The sequence below is a fragment of the Colossoma macropomum genome, unplaced genomic scaffold (assembly GCF_904425465.1).
Source record: "Colossoma macropomum unplaced genomic scaffold, Colossoma_macropomum, whole genome shotgun sequence".
NCBI classification, from domain to species: domain Eukaryota; kingdom Metazoa; phylum Chordata; class Actinopteri; order Characiformes; family Serrasalmidae; genus Colossoma; species Colossoma macropomum.
This window is the reverse complement of record NW_023494790.1, coordinates 22,794,736-22,811,071: the sequence shown is the minus strand read 5'-3', so window position 1 is coordinate 22,811,071 and position 16,336 is coordinate 22,794,736. Positions and strand designations below refer to the sequence as shown.

General features: G+C 37.8%; 2 protein-coding genes across 2 annotated transcripts; one reads left to right on the top strand and one right to left on the bottom strand.

Moving 5' to 3' along the window:
- The first annotated feature begins 1,246 nt into the window (after positions 1-1,246).
- timm23a (translocase of inner mitochondrial membrane 23 homolog a (yeast)) lies at positions 1,247-4,809 on the top strand. The gene is made up of 7 exons (XM_036572583.1): positions 1,247-1,983; positions 2,135-2,193; positions 2,550-2,643; positions 2,899-2,983; positions 3,151-3,209; positions 3,972-4,082; positions 4,195-4,809. The coding sequence occupies exons 1-7, from the start codon at positions 1,878-1,880 to the stop codon at positions 4,305-4,307; spliced, it is 627 nt and encodes a 208-aa protein (XP_036428476.1). The 5' UTR covers positions 1,247-1,877; the 3' UTR covers positions 4,308-4,809.
- A 1,285-nt stretch (positions 4,810-6,094) lies between these two features.
- On the bottom strand, positions 6,095-11,801 carry zgc:112285 (uncharacterized protein LOC561476 homolog). Its single transcript, XM_036572582.1, has 6 exons — positions 11,681-11,801; positions 10,910-11,019; positions 10,722-10,816; positions 8,401-8,681; positions 7,984-8,147; positions 6,095-6,274 (listed from the first exon to the last, which is right to left on the bottom strand). The coding sequence occupies exons 1-6, from the start codon at positions 11,799-11,801 to the stop codon at positions 6,095-6,097; spliced, it is 951 nt and encodes a 316-aa protein (XP_036428475.1).
- Positions 11,802-16,336: the final 4,535 nt, after the last annotated feature.

Below are 16,336 nucleotides of genomic sequence, written 5' to 3'. Positions count from 1 at the left end.
TGTTAGAGTTTTAATTGGTGACTCCCATGTTCATAGAAATGATACAGGTGTGTTTACTATGAAAACTGTGCTAGTGCACTGAAAGGTGCAGCAGAACTGCTATGTGTAATATGAATTCAGCATAAGAAATACGTTACTTGGTTACTATTCATTCACAGTGTGTATCTAAATAGGAGAATCTAATGTGTCAGCCTGCTTTTGTAGCATAGTAGGGTAATTTGGGGGAACATTGTCGTTAGCAGTCTCATTGACAAGTAATTAGCTAAATGCTTTCAGGGGTAACGGTTATCAGCGTATCTATCTCTAGACATGTCTTTATTAACATCTACACTAACTTTAATAAAATCTAACAAGCTAGCTAGCTAGCTAACAAACTCAGTAAGCCACCACCGGGTAGCTATCTGTTGGAAGTTAGCTAGCTAGCTAGTAAACGGTTAAAATGAAATTAATGAACATTTTTTGCATCTTTAAAAGTACTTTTACTTTTTTTGTTTTTGTTTTTTTTAATTAGACTGATCTGTCATAATGTAAACACTCGCTAACTAACATTACCTTCGCTCTGTTAGCGTCATCCAGATCTCCAAATCTGGAATAGAAGTAGCACAGTCCCGCGGCAGCGGTGGCCGCTCCAAGTACGACGCAGCCTGAGTCCGGATAACAGCCCAACAGAGTCAGGGCGCTGCAAATAAGAGCCTCCATAGCCCGGGAAAAATGGAAAGCGAGCGCAGCTCATCGCTAGAGGGCTCGGTTAGGTAACGAGGTTCAGCGTTCGTTTTACACAGTTTCAGGACGCGCGTGAGCAGGTGTAAGTTTTGGGGAAACCACCAGAAACCATGTAGAAAGCACAAAAAAAGGCCAAAGTCATGACTTTTTCTAAGCGAAAAGCTCTAAAGGCTATACACTGTGATATTTACAGCTCTAATCATCAGCCTGGTTTTAACTCCGAGGCTGCTGTTGTGCCGGTTATCCAGAAACCGTCGTTTAAAAAGCTGCATATCTGGTTTTCTCAGGGAAATATCAAAGAATAAACAGACAATGGCTGTAGACAATTAGTTTTATTCAGTATAACTTGTACACATGGTTCTCTTCCATGCTGGATATTTTTTCCATTGAAAATGTCAGAGCCAACTGCCGCTGCGTTTCCATGGCAGCGGGTTTACTGATTGGTTCTGAACATGTTATCGTCATGTTAAAGAGACGTAACTTACGCGCTAGTTAGTTATTACTAGTTAAGACACGACTTGCGGATGTGCGGAGCAACCAAATTTAGTAAAAAGGACGGTTGGAATCTAACTAGTGTTAACTTAAGTAAAGACTTTACGCCCGAACTTAAGTATAAACCTGCGCAAACCTGGTGCAACCCAGTCCAGCAATGATTTGTTGTTTTTGTCAAGCCTCCTTGCATCTCTAATCAAGCACATACAGTGGGTGAGTAGATGGATGAATGAACAATTCTGTGCCCTCCTAAAACCTTTATTTCATTATTTATATCTTAGCTAAATATTATACACATATATGTAAAGGTCATGATTTAAAATCACTGGTTTTCGTTGAAAACGTTAACACGAGTAAGTTACCCAACTGACTTCACGACAGTATTACGTAAGCACCGTCCTTTAGTTTTCCGGCAGCAGCGCATGGTGGAGGTCAGAGATGTTCTCACTCCTGACCGGCGACAGGAAGACGCACACTAGTTCAGTCCGGTGCTGAGGATTTCGTTCTGTCCTTTATTCGATATAAACAAGGAGGAGACTCTGTACTGAGTCGTCAGCAAAAGGTCTTGACTCCAGGGCTCGTGAGAAGCCAGCAGTTTCCTCTCCGGCAGCTAGCCTACCTTTAGCCTCGGTTAGCAGCAGCCTCCCCTCATCGGAGAAATCATGGACAACAACACGGCAGGTTCAGGCGCTTATAAAGCCGGATTTGGGGGTCTTTTCGGCGGTGGAGCCCCGGAGTATTCAAACACGGAGCTGGCCGGGGTTCCGCGTAAGTACCTCAGGGTTGGCTTGATCACTGGCCACCTTCACTTTAACTACTAAGGTTAACTACTAAGAGTCATGGTGGCCTTCAGCTTACAGGGCCTTGTACTGATGTGTTAAGTGTGTAGTCAGCTCTGTGCTCTGCCTTTTCTCCATAGTGACTGGAATGAGTCCTCTCTCACCCTACCTCAATGTTGACCCCCGGTACTTGGTGCAGGTAAATCTGGATTTTAAGATTGTTTCCTAACATCCTAAGACAGCAAGGGCAACAGTGTCAATACAGTATCTTAAACTGGGAAAAATAAACTTCGAGATTTGTGTATGAATATTTTAAATTGCTTCGCTGACGTCTATTCAGAAGATTCTTTATTCATTGTCAACCCTGAAAATGTGTGTTCTTGTAGGATGTGAAATATGTTACACCCCTACAAGAAATGTACAACACTTAACACTGAACATTGCATAATCAAGCGTACGCGGGCATTTAAAAGTAGTTGCTGTAATGTAAAATGCCTGTTTATGATATGAAATACATAGTGTGTTAATTTATGTGTTGTCTGTAATATCGTTTAGGACTCAGATGAATTCATATTGCCGACTGGAGCAAACAAAACCCGTGGCCGCTTTGAACTGGCCTTCTTCACCATTGGAGGGTCCTGTATGACGGGTAAGGATGGCTTTTCTTGTGTGTGTTTTTTTTTTTTTCCTCCCTTTTCATTAACCGTTTAAATAACCAGGTTTTCCATCGGGTCCAGGCTTCTATTTCTCCTTTGTGTACATTAAGAATATCTCAGTCATTTTACATTGTTTTTCATGTACTTACTGAATAATAAGCCTTAGAATGTCATAAGCCTGGGGATGCAAAGGTTTAATGTCTACTCCTAAGACTTTTGATTGAAGGCATGTGTTTAATGCCTTGTAGGTGCTGCTTTTGGAACACTGAATGGGCTTCGTATGGGCCTGAAGGAGACCAGAGACATGGCATGGTCCAAACCCAGAAACGTACAGTAAGTGTGTTTTCTGTGAAAAATATGTTGCTGAGAAACACTAAGTGAAACCGACTTATTTTAAAGTAGCCGTAATTCAAATGTATGGCACCTATTTTCATTTTGTCAGTTATAAGATCTTGCTGTATTAATAGTCAATAATAAAATCTTGCTGTATTTTCTTCCAGGATATTAAACATGGTCACACGGCAGGGTGCGTCATGGGCTAATACACTAGGATCAGTTGGTAAGTAATGCACAGCAGCATATAAGAATAGGGCTGTTACTGTTGATTATATTAGTAATTGAGTGATCTGGCAATTGTTTGTTTTTATGCTATTATTATTTTATGCTATGCAGAGTATTTTTTAAAGTATCAGCAAATTCAAATTGGAGCTTTCTAAGCTTTTTAAAGATTTTTTTATTGCCATTTAGAAATCTGTAATGCTACTTTGAGTCAGCCATTTCATGTACTTCTCACACCTGAGTATCATTATATAGCAATGTTTTATTATAAAATGTTTACTTTATAAGTAACTTGAGTGCAATCACTATGATAATGCTAATTTCCATTAGCGTTTTAATGTTAGTGACATGCCAGAAATAGTATGCATTCACTTCCCACATGGAGTTTAATAAAACTAAACCTGCACAACTTAAATACAGATATTGGAGAATCTTCAGACTACTTAAAGTGGCATCATAGTGACCTGCCAATACTCTGTTTATCATACAAGTTGTGAATTAATTACTAAGTTAATCCATTGAGAGTGTAAATTCAATTAGCATTTTTAAATCGAGTATTTGTGACAGTGCCCTTTTCGAACAGTTCATAAGTTGTTAAGAAACCATTAGAAACTTCTAATACCGGTCTTTTGTGGAATGAGAGCCGTAGCATGTTTGTTTTTTTATAAGAATATAAAAAAGCTACACAATAATAATGTTCTGTCTATTCTGTTTCGATGCAGTAAATAAATCCACTGAAATAATATCTGCCTTCTCTCCGCAGCTCTATTATATAGTGTGTTTGGGGTAGCTATTGAGAAGGCCAGAGGAGCAGAGGATGATCTTAACACAATAGCTGCTGGGACATTAACAGGGATGATGTATAAATCCACAAGTGAGTATGAGTCAGCTTGAGTGTGTTTATAACAGTGATCTGTAGAACAAACAGTCAGTGTTTTGAATGTGATTTCCTGACTTAATCTCCTGTTTTGTATGTTTGATGTCAGGTGGACTAAAAGGAGTTGCCAGAGGAGGCCTTGTTGGGTTAGCTTTGTCAGGGTTGTATGCCCTGTATAACAACTGGGATCACCTTAAAGGCACAGCTCCCTCACGTTATTAAAGAGGACTCAGAGCTCAAACCATGGACATTATACATAGACTCTAAACCTGTCCTCAACTGTCCCACTTACAGTTGGCCCAACATTTTGGAATCCTTGGACCAATACATTTGTTTCAGACTTCTTTTTAAATTGTGTTATGTTTATCAAAAAGGCAGAAGTCAACTGCCTTAAATGTGTTGTTCTGTTCTACTGTTTAGCCAGATTTAAAGAATGTATATCTTTCAATCATGAAGGATACCCTGCAGTGTCATTCATACAATGGCCATTGCCCCTGTGTAACAGCAATATGCTTCATCCAATATTTTTACATTGTTGGCAAACTGTAAACATTTTGCCCTTGCAGTCGTATGCACCAAGACATTTGGCGAGTGGGCATATCAGTCTCATACAAGTGTTCAGAAACAAGTCTTGGCAGAATTTAAATGTACCTTTATATGTCCTATCATAAGCTGATTTAATCAGCTCTGTATTTAAATTAAAGTGCAAGGTTAACTTTTGAAACTCTTGTTGTGTTAGTAGACAGTTCTTACTAAAAGCTTGGTTGAAATACTCCATTACACTCCATTGTTTTTTAGGCATCATATTTGTCTAAGTATTACTTCAGTTTATCGACTCATGCTGAAGAACAGCTGGCGAGGTAATCTGTGTTGGCATTTGAAGAAGTGAGTCACGAATTTCTGTGGAAGCTTAAGAGCTTTGGTCTCTGGGGCAAGAACACTTTGCTTTCATTTAGTGTTGGTAAAACATGATTTACCTACTGAAGTGCCATGTTATGGTGTTTTATTAAACCAGCATAGTTTCATGGAATATGTGAACCACAGCCAAGATGTATTTAAACAGTGGTGAATTTCTGCTTGAACAAAACTTTGGTATTTCAATGATCTGTTTATTTGTAGATGTGATGTCACAGATGCATCCAGTGTTTACAGTAAAAAAAAAATACATATTTTTTCCATTAGCATTCCTTTAATTGCATCAGTCTGGTTTAAAATTGTATTCTCAGTACCATGTTAAAATGTTAAAATGAAGTCTTTGCCCCAGTTTTGATGAGTCTATATATACAGAAAAGTAGGGGGTATCTTATATGTTTTGTATTGCGGTGCTGATATTAGCATCTCTCTGTAAATACCCTGTGCAGATGGAAGGGCTGGACCACCATCAAAACTGAACAGTACTGAGACCCAGTGTTGATGTGTAAAGCATCTTCTCTCCTGGCAGTGCTCCAGACGAGTGATTTCTGTTTTTTTTTTTCTTTCTGTTACCATATTTGAGACATGCTTCCAGTGCATTCAGGCTCTTGTCAGGCAAACTCTGCCCTTCATGCAGAACCATGCATGTGAGACCAGCTTTGCAAGCCAGACACCATAGAAACAACAATGCCAGTAGTCAGCTGTCTCAGGCTAAATCCAAACCTGTTGTTGAGAATAGAGAACAACACCAGAATTGATGTTTTTGTATTTTTATAAGACATAAGACAGCTCTGGGCTAGCCAAGCATGAGGTGTAGGCTAACGTGGCTTGAAGGAAGCAGTTAAGGACTGGGTGTCTTATATTCTTTCCATTAAAGAGCAGCGCAATCTTACAAGCATAGCATTGAAGTGACCCATACTGCAGTGCAAACTGTCCTAACATTGGTGGCTGGTGGTGATGAGTGCTCTACTAGTGCTCAGTACACAGAGTACAGACAAAAGAGCGTATGTGTGTGAAATTAGACCCAGGCCTGGAGGGTCACACCGTCAGTGTTCTCCCCATGGAGATGGACGTAGAGGTCACTGAAGTCAGGGAGATCAGTGCAGGAAGAAGTCCCTGATGCGGGTGGCCTCAATCCAGGGGATATAGGCAGCAGTGCGAGTGAAGACGCTGGGCTTGTTCTCCACTGTGCAGCCAATAGGGCCGAAACTCACCACACCATGCACCTCCCAGCGGTCCCGGCCCAGCTGGCACAACAGAGGACCACCTGAATCACCCTGTATGAGAAAAGGCATAAGAGTAAGTCTCATTTTTTATGTGGCTTTGTGGGATGTATTATTATTTTTGGGATGTACAGGGAGAACTTTATTCCTGTACTTGCATGCCTGTTCACACACTTCTTGGTGTATGTTGATGTAAAACGAAAGTGTGCTTCCCTATACAGTCCTCTAAATTCTCTGCATTCAACCTGAAAATGTATGATAAGTATCTGTGAAGACAATGGCCTTTCTTCATCAAAGTTGTGTATGATCAAATCTGATCATTCAGTGAGTGCATGCAAATTTCACACAGTTTTTTGTTATTAATTTATTTCATCTTTGCTGTAAGATCAAACTCATGTCTGGCAGAGGTGTGTGTAAATTTGAACATGATTCCTAATTTTTGCCAATAAATAATCAAAATTATTTTCAATAATAAATCAATAATATAGGCAATAGCAGTAAAAACTAAAAATAATGATAACTGTGATATAAATGATGACAGTAAAGATGATAACTGCACATAGCAGTCCCTGTACTACAGTGGATGTACTTTTTTTTTTTATATACTGATATAAACAAATGTTGCGAGTATATGTTCCACTTAAAGGCTTTTACTTTATACAACAGATACAGTAAATAACAACCTAAATACAAAACATAGCTTACCTAGTACAGTAAAGGTCATATACTGCAATATTATATTTTATAAAAATAGTCACCCTATGCAATCACTACACAGTTCAGTATTTTGTTTTTGAAATGCAAAATCTCATGTATTGTTTTTCAGTAGAGTTACAGTGAAGTGAAAATTTAATAGAGTTTTTTTTTTCTTTTTGGCATGTGTTCCTATACAGAAAAGTCTGCGCATTGCATTTCACATGTTATCACTGTAGTGTCTGCTTTTGAATTCAGCATGAATTCCTCTCCATACTAATGATGTAGAAAAATGAAAACTGGAAAAAACTGAGTTTTTTTCTGGTAGTGATGATATGAGGGAAAATGGGGGCATACCCAGTGCAAATCATATGTAAATAAGGTACTTTTGCATGTTGTTTCTATGCTCTTAAGCTGATTTATCAAATGCTCTCAAATCACTGCTTGTTTCATTGCTGTTCCACAGTTTTCGGAATCAGGCACAGAGTAATTTGTACGACATTGAGGGCGGACAAATCTGTACTTGTTTCTGTGCATATTTGATGCATATAGGGGCAATTGTACCTTAATTACTTAACAAGGACACAAAATATTTATGTAAAGCACTACTCTCACTACTCTTGGCACCCCCTTGTGGAGAATTTCCACCTGCTAAATGTGAGTGAGTGGGTGAGTTACAAGCCAGTTCCATGAGGTGCTTTGAAGATCAAGCACAATTATTTTTACCTCACTTTTGCTATAAAATTGTAATTAAAGACTCTTCTTTTGATGTGTGTGTATGTGTATATATATATATATATATATATATATATATATATATAGAGAGAGAGAGAGAGAGAGAGAGAGAGAGATTAATTCAGTTATGCTGAAATCATACATACTGGCTGCTATAGAATTACTTTCTTTTTCTTTTACAGGACTATTTCACTTGTCTGAATTGGAAGTGATTTAGAAAGTGAGACCTCAGTTTCTACTCTGATATAAAACTAATTTACCATAACTTTAAATCTTCCAGATATTGAGAATCTCTCCTAAACTACTATTTGCATGGATGCCTCTGACTGCTTTACCTGGCAGGCAGCAGGAGTTCCCTCTGTGTCTCTGAATCCAGCACAGATCATGGAGTCCCTCACGCGGTCACCCCAGAACTTCTTCTGTCTGCATGTTTTATAGTCGATGATGGGCAGGCGGGCTTGGTTCAGTGCCTCAGCCAACGACACATTCTCTTTCCCACCTGAGATACATATGAGAAAGGACAACCTTATGTTAAAACCCCTGAATGGATGGAGCCCCTCCTGTTGTTAACAGGGGAGTGATCTGCAGCATTCTCTACATCAAAGCCTCTTTGTAACATTACTGTCAATGGAGTGTTTCTGTTCACATTCAGCAGTACTGATAAACATGAGTGTATCATAACCTCATTTGCTGGACAGCTGAATGACAGGTGTGAATCAGAGCTCTAATCCAGAGGATGGTTAACTGTTTACCTCGCGTGTCGCCCCAGCCTGTCACCCAGCAGTAATGGCCTGGCTTCAGGCTGGTCTGCTTGCGCGGCAGGCAGGCGTAGCGGATGAAGTTGCTGGGCAGAATATCCGTGCCAGCTTTAACCAGGGCAATGTCGTAGTCCAGCTCGCTGTGTGCAGGGTAGCGAAAATGCTCATGTCTGTAGATCCTCTTTACGGGGAAAATACGCTCAGCTGTTTCTGAACGCTTCAGCTGGTGCTTCCCCAACACAATACGCCAGCTTCCTGCATCCTCAGCTTTCCCCCTACATAGTGTGGTACAGACAATAAGAACAGACCATATGATATTTAAAAATAGCAATACAGGAAAATGTCAGTCATGGTCATTCAGGACAGAGCTTTCAAGTAGTGATATAATGGATAAACAAATGGGGGATTTTTTAAAATTTGTTTTTCTTTTATATTCTTTTATTGGTCCCTACCTCATGTTTTATCTATTTCAGGATGCATTAACCCTTAAACTGCAAAGGCGCCTGTAATCTCTGCAGTAAAATCTGCAGTAAGTGTCTGACAGCCATTGTCCATAAAGTACTGTAAATACACAGTGCTTCCCTGTAAGACATTTTGCTGTCATTTTACAGCATTAAAATCACAGACTATTGTAAACAAACGGTATGTTCCTGTATATCTACAATAATGATGGACATGTATTTACAGCTAAACACACAGTACATAAAGTGTAAATCTACAGTAAACTACACATATACAGTCACTTGGAAAATTTGGGTGCCCTGGTCAAATTATGTTTTTGGTACAAATTACTGTTTATTTGCTGAATTTAACATATTGGGGAAAAATACAACATAAAATGTGGCCTGTGCAAAAATTATGAAACAATTATGTTTATATTTTATATTTCAATGTGCTAAACTCAGCAAAAAAATTTAACTGTGTACTAAAATGAGCAGAAAAGTGCTATAGTTGAATTTGTCCTCCTTAGGGATGTGTCAACTTATTTTTACTCATAAAATCAAAAAATCCAATTTTACCATGTGAATCTTTTGCATATGACTGTAACTGGAATTACAACAAACTATAGTAATTGCTGTGAAAGTTGATTCTGTTTCTAATACTATACTGTACACAACTACAGGTGATGTTTGCTCAATGATGGAAATATCTAGGCTCTTTACCCAGGCATCACAGGCAACACTGATGGTGACTTGTGGGGGCTACCCAACCTACTTATTAACTCCACTTCTTTTGTTTACGCCATCAATGGCATACGCATATAGGCATACTTCATAGTTATTCGTCTAATGTCTAATAAATACATTAAATCTTCTTTTCATGCATTCTTACATATTTAGTGTTAAAGTTATGTAGAATTTGAAATGTTTTCCCTTTTACTTTCTAGAAATTCTAGAGAACTCTTATTTGTGTACTTATTACTGTACAGCTATGCAATGCAACAACATTGTTGCATGTGCTAGGAGAAATTAATCTTGTGTGAATACAAAAAAGATCACAGTTGTCATACATGCTGTGTGCAATATCAAATGATATTTCTCATTTGCGCAAACCATCTCCTCATATGAGCAGTGAAACAAGTTAAGTTCAGTTACGGAAGTTGTAGTCCATCAGGTAACTGAATGAACACAAACATCTGTAAAGGGCCTTATGAAATACAAAATGCACAAAAGTTGTTTAGTTTGGGGCTGTAATGTCATATATAAAGCCAGCAATGCCCAAAGACGCCCTTGGATTCAAAGGCTGAGGCACCTCCCCTGTGCCTACTGTCTTTAGTATCTGTAGCCTTCAGAACAAATGAATAAAATTAAAACTCACATGTTAAATAAAGCTGAGCCCTGCCATAACATCAAAATAGTATTTTTTACTGTTAAATTGTTCCACTAATTGGGATTAATACTTTTTAGAAGTGGTACAATGTTTAAATTTGAGTGCAACAACACTTGCAACTTGCACATGCGCTACTTACTCAAAAAAATTACACACAGCGCTGTACAATATAGTATGCAGTAAACTGTAGCTTCCAGAATTTATAGCGAAATGTAATATACTTACTTACATACTTAAATATACAGTATGTTAATGTGAAGTGTATTAGAAATTACTGTACAATCACAGCGATTGTTTGCAGTGTATATAGGCCCATATTTCCACAGTTCTACAGTCATAAATACATCCTTTGCTTAATTGTTTAATAGTCGTTACCGACTAATTCATAGCAGTTGCTGAATAACAAGTTTTAAGGTCAAAATAATAAGAATAATAAGCCCACAGTTCAAGGGGCTAAGAGACATTTTAATATGTGTTAGGCTTACTTCTGGAAGCAGTGCGCTGCAGTGAGCACCCAGTTCTTGTGGATCAGAGTCCCTCCACAAACGTGAACGTAATGCTTGCTGCCTCTAGGACGAACCTACAAAGAGTGAGAAAGTGTAGACTTCTCACTTTACAGCATTGTCTGATTATATTGTGGTATTCAGATTCAAAACTCTCAAAAACTATTTACCTGCAGTGAGACCTGCCATGGCCAGGAGTGGGGTCTGGCCTCATTGCCTGAAACGATGCGCTCTGCTGTGTTTGGTTTAAAGTGAGCCAGGCCACAGTCTTTGGGCCAGTCTGAGGACAATACAAAGCATTTTTCACTTATAACAGAAAATGCATTGAGAGAGTGAGAAACAGCATCTTATGTTATTAATATTAAGTGTACAGCTGGATTACAGTATGACATTTTTCAGGATTAATTTGAATTTGAATTAATTTGCATGCAATTCAATGCACTAAATCCTTAAACTTCCTTTTGACTTCCTTCCTTTACACTTTTTTACAAAGTGTGAAAGTTTCATGGCGAATGAATTGGTGAAAAATTGTTCAAAATTATTTGGAAAAACTCTTCTACTCTTCGATTCTACATTTACATGATGAACTACAAACATTACATATTAATTTGACAGCAGTTACTGAACAATCCATAGTAATTACTGATTAATAAGCCTAAAATTAATAACTAAAAAATAAGCCTGAAGTGGGTAAAATAACAAAACAACAGATCAAAAAGCAGTTTCATTTCATTTGAAAGGCTGTGCACAGCTCCAGATGTTAAGGTTCATGCATTGCACAGTTCCTTGATATAACAGGTGACAAACAAGCTAATTGTCATGCCTAATTTGAGTTAAATCAAGTCTTTAAATCATAATCCACGCAGGACTTATAAATGTTTCAAATCCAAGCATTGAGAGAGAAATATAAAAGACTAGAAGAAACCCTTGGTGACTCTCACCCAGGTGCAGCACTTTGTGCTGCTGGAGGCGGCTGGGGGTGAAGGCGTGGGTGTAGGCCGTCTCCAGTGTCAGGCCCAGCAGCAGCAGCAACAGGGGTAACAAGGGGCTCCTAACTGCCATGATCCACAGTTTACAGTGCCGCCGCTCTGGAGAACTGCCATTTATAGTATGCCCAGAGCTGAGGCCAGCCTTTGTCCCAGCTACACCCCTCCCTCCCTGGACAAAGGGTCTCCACAATGCCCTCCCCTGCTCCTGGATTGTTCTGGTGGGGCGGGTAGGGGGTTTCAGAACAGGCTGGCCCCCAGAGCAGGGTGAGAGTTCCATCAGCACTTTCCAACTCATCCTCCATCACTATAGTGCAAAACAACACTACCCTTCCTCCTGCCAGTCACGCCATGCCACTCACTGTTTGGATTCGAAGACCTGCTAACCTCCAGATGACCTTGAGCTACCGCACAAGGCCAAATTAGGGATTTACCTTTACCTACTTAGTCCTTCTAGTTATTTAACAAGAAGTTAGTTTCCTCAAATTATTATAGCACAAATATCATTGTAAGATGTATAATTAAGCTTTAAGTTTGAGAAAAGATTGCACTTATTAAAACTTGGGCCAAATCATAGCAAACAATTCAATCTGAAGAAAGACCAGCTACACTGAAATCATATTTGCTTTTACTCTAATTTCACAATTCTTGAACTGCTATTGACTTTTTGGTATAATCCAGTGTTTGATCCAAAGTATTTAAGACTGAATGATTCCTCAATCCGGAAGCGCTGCGACTGGACAAGTCAGTTTGCAATACTACAATAGAACTTTCTGAACAATTACAGTATAACCACACTCACTAAAATAGATGTTTACCACTCTTTTTGTTGTTAATCTCTGCTACTGGGCAGCCATGGTCCCATACATTACCTGAATGGGGCTTTAAAGAAGAGGTGCTGCTCTTGTGTACCACCAGCAGATGGCGTGAGAGAGATAACAAAGAATAGACCATGTGGTTCAGGCTTTATGTCAGTATAGAAAAAAAAATAACAAGGCTGTCTACTAGGCTGTGGGTGGTGCCATGCTAGGATTACCTATTTCAACAGTATACTGGTGCACAGTATATATATTTCTATAGACTTTGATTAGAGATTAGATAGACTCTGTTCTTAGTGCTAATTCACACTGCTGAGCATTGTTGTCTTGTAAGTGTGCGTGCCATGTCTGTGTTTATGCTCAGTTGTTGTGTTCACCCTAAACAGTGAGACATGGAACAACAAGCACAACAGAAAAGCAGTGAGATGAGGTGCTCAATACCAGAGAATGTGCCTGATCATCCAAAAGCTCAAAGGCTGTGGAAATGTCCAGGGCATTTCACCAGAGCGCAGTTCACCAAGTTTAGCAGGACTCTCTCTCATTTCTCTCTCTCACTCCCTCTCCCTCTTTCTGTGCGGTTCACAGATAAACAAACATGCTCTTTCAAAATGTCTCCCAGCAGCAGGTAAAAAAATAATGCCTTATTCAGGGTTGGGCAAAAAAGTAGTGATGACTGAATGCTGAATGCACTCTCCTAAACGTAATCAGTAAGGTATTCCATTACAATACATCAGAAAGTAGTGTATTCAGAAAGCATTCACAATACTTTTACAATATATTTGGTAACGCACATGGAAATGTATTTTTTTTACTTAATTCACACTGTTCCTTACTGTTATGTGTTTGCAGTTTTTTCATATAATCATTGTGTTAATATGTTTTACAAAATATTCACTTTGAAAAACTCACTTTCCAAAAACTTTTTTCTTTCTCTCACCACCTGCATCAGCCAATTGTTGCTCCCACAATTCCCTGAGCAGGTACAGTACAACACTGATGCTAAACGTATAATTTTCCAATATTTCCAATATTTCCACTACTGAGGAGATTGTTAGTTTGATCATCCCTCAAAAGAGCTCAGTAACATTGAGATTAATAACTGATCATCTCCAGATTTATCAGTCTACTCAGGCTTTAGTAGGAACTTCATTGCTTGTAAAGAAGCCGTTAACTGAGGTCCTCTTTAAAATTCGTCTAACAAGCATGTTTGCTATATGCCATATTTAATAGTTGAATACACATTTTTGGTGTTTCTTTTGAATATTATACATTTTATTAGAGGGTAAGTATTCTAAAAGTATTCTCCTAAAAATGTTAAAGGTCACTATTTTCTGAATACTCCTTTTTCCAAATTGTAACTTGGATTGAATACAGATACTGAATTTCTGTATTGTAAAAATGTATTCACAATACTTGTATTCTGTTACATCCAAACCCTGCCCATATTTAATATATTCAGAACAAAAGACTAGAATCTTAGTTAATGAAATAATTTATTGTTGCCCATACATTATTAAGACACAAGATATCATGAAGCTTTCCAGTACACTAATATATATTATGTTTGTTTTTATTAGAAATCTCACAATAAAACCTTTATGCCCTATATGGTCATATATTTATTAGTATCTATTAACACTCAATCACAATGCTGTGGTCTAAAAAGGTATGAGTTTGCTTTGGCAAAAGAACAAAGCTGTGAAAACAGCCTGGAGATTTAACCAGAACTGGCAAAATACACATTCACTCACAGAAATACAGTAAGTCTCTTCAATGACCTTTTCATTATGTAGTCTTTAAAAGGGAATTCCACTGATTTTGAGATGTAAGCAAAGTCATTTGGAGTGGTTTCACATGAAATTTTCTGATGATAGTTGTGAATATGTTGCCTCTTGTCTGAGATATGGTGTACTAGAAGTTCTGGAATAAGTTTTTGGCTTAATATATATATATATATATATATATATATATATATATATATGTGTGTGTGTGTGTTTATATATATACATATAAATAAATATATATATATTAAATATTACCACCGTAATGCAAAGAAATCAGAGTCTGCAAGTTTGTCTTCAATGAACCATTTCATGGTAAACCACTCTGAATGACTTGCCTATATCTCAGTTAGTAAATTCCCCTTTACATAGTCTATTTTCAACTGATTACATCAGTAATATGTAGAATCATACGTGATCCTGAGCTAATGCTTCTTTTTACAGTCCTGTAAGTTCTAGGTATCAAAGTAGGGAAAATTATTCGATAATTATTGTTTGTACAAAGATAACATACATAAACAGTTGGTAATACAAATACTTTTAGCTATATTTAAATGAAACTAAATAGGCAGATAACAAAAGACTTCTATGTTTATAAACTATTCAGGACTTTCTTGGTATGCAGAAGTGGTGCTTTTACATTCTAAATTTAATTGTTGTTTTTTATATATATGCCAATTTTCAATTTTATTCCAGCAAATTATTTTTAAAAAAGTTGGGATGGGTCAACAAAAGACTGGTAAAGTTGTGTTAAACTAAAAAAAAAACATCTGGTGGAACATCTCACAACTAATTAGTTTAACTGGCAACAGGTCAGTAACATGATTGGGGGTAAAAAGAGCGTCTCAGAGAGGCTGAGTCTTTCATTATTTTCTGTCTGGGAAAAAAAAATTCTTTGGGTATTTGGGATTTGGAGGAAAACTTGGGGATTTCATCATTTAAGATAAAAAAACATAATATTATTAAAGGATTCAGAGAATCGAGAGAAATCTCTGTATGCAAGGGACAAGGCCAAAAGCCAACACTGGATGGCTTTGATCTTCAGGCCCTCAGGCAGCACTGCATTAAAAAAGACATGATTCTGTATTGGAAATCTCTGCATGGGCTCAGGAACACTTCCAAAAATTATTGTCTAGTAACATCGTTCATCACTGCATCCACAAATGCTCTACCATGCAAAGAAGAAACTATTATACAAATATATATATCTAGGTTTTGGAGCAACTTATGTTGCGATCCAGATGACGTCTTTTTCAGGGAAGGCCTTACTTATTTCAGCAAGACAATGTCAAACCACATTCTGCATGTGTTACAACAGCAGTAAAAAAGTCTGGGTTCTGAATGGACCTGCCTGCAGTCTAGATCTGTCACCCACTGAAAACATTTGCTGCATTCTGAAACAAAATATATGAAAAAAGAGACCCTGAACTGTTGAGCAGCTGAAATCCTGTATCAAGCCAGAATGGGAAAAAAATTCACTTTCAGAACTACAGCAATTGGTCTCCTCAGTTCCCAAATGCTTACAGAGTGTTGTTAAAAGCAGAGGTGATGCAATACGGTGGTAAACATGCCGCTGTCCCAACTTTTTTTTAAATGTGTTGCTGGTATCAAAATAGTTCAAAATAGGCATATATTTTTCAAAAAACAATAAAATTTCTCAGTTTCGACATTTGATATGTTGTCTTTGTACTATTTTCAAATAAATATAGGGTTTAACTATATGGTTTAAATAGGGTTTGCACATCATTGCATTCCATTTTTATTTCCATTCTGCACAGCGTCCCAACATTTTTGGAAACATAGTTGTATAACTATGATATTATTGAGTGGTTCTGCTTACGCTGCAGTTTGCTCATTAAGTAGAGTGCAGCTGAACTGTAAAAGGAAGCCAGGTTTGATCCCATAGTAATGTTTAAGTGCAATGCTGGATAAAATATATAGGCCTGTGGTGAAAAATGTTAAATATTCATTCAGAAAAGAATTACTTGTGAATATGCTTCCTACAGAAGTTA

Excerpts from the sequence above, each read along its gene's own strand:
- zgc:112285 (XM_036572582.1), bottom strand. The coding sequence starts at position 11,801 with ATGGCAGTTAGGAGCCCCTTGTTACCCCTGTTGCTGCTGCTGCTGGGC. Across the intron at positions 10,817-10,909 it reads CATGGCAGGTCTCACTGCAG|GTTCGTCCTAGAGGCAGCAA; the intron begins GTAAATAGTTTT and ends CACTCTTTGTAG. Across the intron at positions 8,148-8,400 it reads AGGCTGGGGCGACACGCGAG|GTGGGAAAGAGAATGTGTCG; the intron begins GTAAACAGTTAA and ends TATGTATCTCAG.
- timm23a (XM_036572583.1), top strand. The coding sequence starts at position 1,878 with ATGGACAACAACACGGCAGGTTCAGGCGCTTATAAAGCCGGATTTGGG. Across the intron at positions 2,194-2,549 it reads ACCCCCGGTACTTGGTGCAG|GACTCAGATGAATTCATATT; the intron begins GTAAATCTGGAT and ends AATATCGTTTAG. Across the intron at positions 3,210-3,971 it reads TAATACACTAGGATCAGTTG|CTCTATTATATAGTGTGTTT; the intron begins GTAAGTAATGCA and ends TTCTCTCCGCAG.